This window comes from Strongylocentrotus purpuratus, unplaced genomic scaffold (genome assembly GCF_000002235.5).
Source record: "Strongylocentrotus purpuratus isolate Spur 01 unplaced genomic scaffold, Spur_5.0 spur5_scaffold_19, whole genome shotgun sequence".
Lineage (NCBI taxonomy): Eukaryota > Metazoa > Echinodermata > Echinoidea > Camarodonta > Strongylocentrotidae > Strongylocentrotus > Strongylocentrotus purpuratus.
In genome coordinates this window covers 29,762,664-29,766,612 of record NW_022145604.1, presented here as the reverse complement: position 1 = coordinate 29,766,612, position 3,949 = coordinate 29,762,664, and the positions used below count along the sequence as shown (strand labels likewise).

At 36.2% G+C, this 3,949-nt stretch overlaps 1 protein-coding gene across 1 annotated transcript; it reads right to left on the bottom strand.

Annotated features, from left to right (window-relative positions):
• Positions 1 to 2,883: 2,883 nt before the first annotated feature.
• LOC105440788 (tripartite motif-containing protein 59-like) lies at positions 2,884 to 3,578 on the bottom strand. The gene is made up of 2 exons (XM_011671319.1): positions 3,313 to 3,578; positions 2,884 to 3,193 (listed from the first exon to the last, which is right to left on the bottom strand). The coding sequence occupies exons 1-2, from the start codon at positions 3,576 to 3,578 to the stop codon at positions 2,884 to 2,886; spliced, it is 576 nt and encodes a 191-aa protein (XP_011669621.1).
• Positions 3,579 to 3,949: the final 371 nt, after the last annotated feature.

The following is a 3,949-nucleotide window of genomic DNA, read 5'->3' as shown; positions in this document are numbered from 1 at the left end:
TTTGTTGCTGTCCACGTTTTTAACGCATATTCACTTTTCTTTTCTTACATTCCTTCACTGGGATCATTTCTTGTGAAAACGCGTCATGATTTATATCTCATATTGTCCATTCTTTGACTATATCTCTTTAAGAAACAATATAGATAATTATTTGAAGAAGAGGGATAAATGCTTGTCATGTTAGAATTTTGGGGTAGCATTATTGATTTTATAATTATCTTAAATCATGATTATCGTACAGTTTGTTGTAATATCTTAATGTAATGCAAATAATGAGTGATTCCATTATGATAGCTCTTCTAACATGAGTCCTCTGAAATAATCATATTTCACATCAACTGAAAAACATTATTTTTTTTCTTTCTCATATATGTGTGAGATGAAATATTTAGAAATATCTGATGTTTATATGCAGGTGGAAGAAAAACAAATTAATGAAAAATATGATTTTAAGAAACAGATCAAAGAAAGGTTTTAAACTTCTTTTCATTTGTGCAATTTCATGTACTTGATACTTGTATAATACAAATAAATTTTCATTCATTAAATAGATTTTAAAAAGTTGTTCCTTTGTTCTAATCATTTGGGTATTTATACAAAATCCTATTGAAATTATATAGTGTTCGATACACCTCAAGTCCAAGGAATCATAAAACATTTATTTGCTTTTTTTGTGCATGGTATGGAAATTTGTTTTATTGATTTTAATTTGTCATAGAAAAATGGCAACACGTGGATTCATGTTCAGCACCACCAAAAAAAGGGGAAATATCACATTAAATCAGATTCTACAGAAAATTTAAAATACACTTTCAACTCGCCATGTAGGCCTACTTTTAATCTTGATCAAGAAAATTCAGATTGTAGCTCTACTATACCTACATATAAGCGCTATATCTTTTGTTAATAGTTAGTTAGTCGTTTGTAAATAACGCTGCCACAGGACAAAGAATTTAAGGACAATGACGCATATGACGAAGCACATGACGGTAGTGTATGTATGTTTAATAGGGACTTTTAGATTCTGCACGACGAGAACGTGGACTGCCCTTTAAAGGCAATGTGACGTCCTTTTAAGGAAGGCACTGGCAGTGACGTCACATTGCCTTAAAATGGCAGTCCACGTTCTCGTCGTGCAGAATCTAAAAGTAACTATTATGTGTGTATATGTACGTATACATATGTATTTGTATGTATTTAAAACAGCAATATATAAAAGATTCCATTACAAGGGTGATTATCTCCTATATTAAAATAATCTTTGAGTCCACAATAATGGAATCGTGTCTACATTATTACATATTAATACAATCTACAAAAAAGGGTCAGATTCACATGTAAAGTCATCATCAACAACAAAATCTTGAAGATAAACACATCGAAATTATATCAAAAGAAAGGATACTTTGTATATTTAATAAAATTTCAATAATTCAAATTGATCTACGTGATACAGGAATATCGTTTCTAAAACATTCACCAAAATTCATTTCATCAAGCCCTAAATATAACTAATAACTTAATGAAGTCACAAAAACAGACCTGTAAGAAGCTTTAACAAAAAAGGGGGGCGGGGGAGGGGGGGGGGGCGGGGATGGATCCATTTTCAACGAAAAATTATGTCATTCTATTTTTTTCAGCTGTCTGATTTGACCAGAAAAAGGAGGTCTAGTCGCACACATCGCACCCCCACCCCTGTCTTCATACGTGCCTGAAGACAGTGGTGTGATACAGTGCGAGAGAAGGGGGAGTCATTCAATATTTTCAGTGGAATATATAGAGTCTATCAGAGTGCAGAAAGCGATCTCTCCTGATCGGTACTGTTGGAGATAGTACCAATTTCTCTTGGGCTTCTCAATCTTGTAATCAATGATAAGGTTCTGGACCAGCTTCAGCTCGTTAGTGTACTCAACAATGCTGACCAAACCTTCATCATGCTTCAATGTGGCTATCAGGATTGTATTCCCTTGAGACACAGCAGCGTAAAGTGAACCCCCTAATTTCGATAATTTATATTTTACAACACCTTGTTTGACAATCAATCGTATTGTCATCGAGGATTTGATGATCAGGTAATCATTATAATCATTATTTATACCCATCACATGGTATCTCCCTGAACGCCTTTCCCCCTGCTGGTGAGAATACCTGGATCTTCTGTGCTTTCCTGTAGCTAACACAGATCTGATCATCACCATCTACAGTGAGACCAGCCCATCCACCTTCATCGTAACTCAGAGTCGCAAACATTAAATTCAACTTTGTGTACTCTAGTGTGTACTGTGTGATAATGTTTGAGCCATCAAGTATAACATACCGATAATCAGAGAGGAACCCTACTCCATGAATCTCCAAATGTTTGAAAACTTTCTGCTGGATCTGGCCATCAGCAGAGAAGATCTCTAAGCCACTTTTACAACACACCACTGCCATCCTACCGTCTGGTGTACCAGTCATAGCATTCATGTTATTCTTAGTAGGCAAAGCGATGTTCTTTGCAACTGCATTTACGATCTTACCGAGAGTCAGCTCGTCCATTCCAACGTTTCTCTTAAAAGTGACACTTTTTCCTTTCTTGCTCGATTGTATCGGCTGCTTGTAGTCAGGATCTTCATGTTTTAAAGCTTCTTGTAAGTCTTGACATAGAGTGTCGTGTGCAGCCAAAGCATCCATATCTAACGGTATCTTTGTCCTATTGGTTACCATGTCAGCTATGGTGGTCAAGTGAGTTATGTGCTCCTGTCCCGATTTCTTCATTTTGTCCAGCTCTTTCTCTACTCATTCGGTCCTACCCTTGACTTCACTAATGAGGATTTCTTTCTTTTCTATCAACTGCCGGATTGATGCTTCATATGCTTTGTTGATATCATCTATACACCGCTTCTAAACATTGCTCACGCGCTCCTTCTGATCATCAATGAAATCAACATATTTCTGAAAGCAAGAACGTTTCTTGTCCGCTTTGGATTTGAGGTCCTCGATACTCTTCATATGACTGCTTTCATAAACAGCTGCCTCGATGATCCGATGTCCATCGTCTTTATGCTCCATGACAACACACCAGAAGCAGGAAAATCTTCTGCAGTTGATACAGAAGTACTCCTCATCCTCTTTGGGGTGTTTCCTGAATTTACGGTACCTAGGTACTGACACCTTCCCTGATTTGATCTCACTCAAGGCTAGGACCTCATGACTAATGAAGTTTTGCCACAGAGAGTGTGTGTTGTGACAAGTGATACAGAGATACATGCCACTGTCTTGACAGTAGACAACAGTTTGGGTTTGTCCTCGGATTTACAATTCGTGCAAAACTGATGTTGATTCTTCACGTCCTCTATAAGAGACTTCAAAGCTAGGTTTTCCGGTAATTTGCTGACATTTTGGTTTGGGACCTGGGTTTCAGCCGTGCAGACAGGGCATCGGAGCATCTGTTCGTTACCGTGGCATTCCAAGAGGTTGTCCAGACAGGCTTTGCAGTAGGTGTGATAGCAAGACAGAATCTTGGGATCGGTGAAGGTATCCAGACATACAGGACACTCCAGACTCTGAGCAGTGACATTCTTGAATGCATCAGCCATGATTCGATTTCTACAGGAATACGAGATAAAAGAAAAGGAAAACAAACAATGATATTTTGGCTTTAAATCATCTGACGGTATTCAAGAGGAGTGACAATATCATTTTTCTCTACATAATATAACGCGTACAAAATATGATATTCTGTTATATCTTGATTTTAAAAAAAATCATGTTATTCATCAACTGAATGTAGTAATAAAAAATGAATTTAGAAATAAAATCTCTTTCCTTTGTCGCTCTTCAGTCAATCTACATTTTAACGAGTAAAAATGATGATGATAATAATAATAATAATAATGATAACAACAATAGTAATGTTAATAATAATAATATCATTAATGAATATAATAATAATAATAATAATTAACAA

Coding starts and splice junctions, on each gene's coding strand:
- LOC105440788 (XM_011671319.1), bottom strand. CDS start 3,578: ATGGCTGATGCATTCAAGAATGTCACTGCTCAGAGTCTGGAGTGTCCT. Junction 3,194..3,312: donor GACGTGAAGAATCAACATCA/GTTTTGCACGAA, acceptor AAACTTCATTAG/TCATGAGGTCCTAGCCTTGA.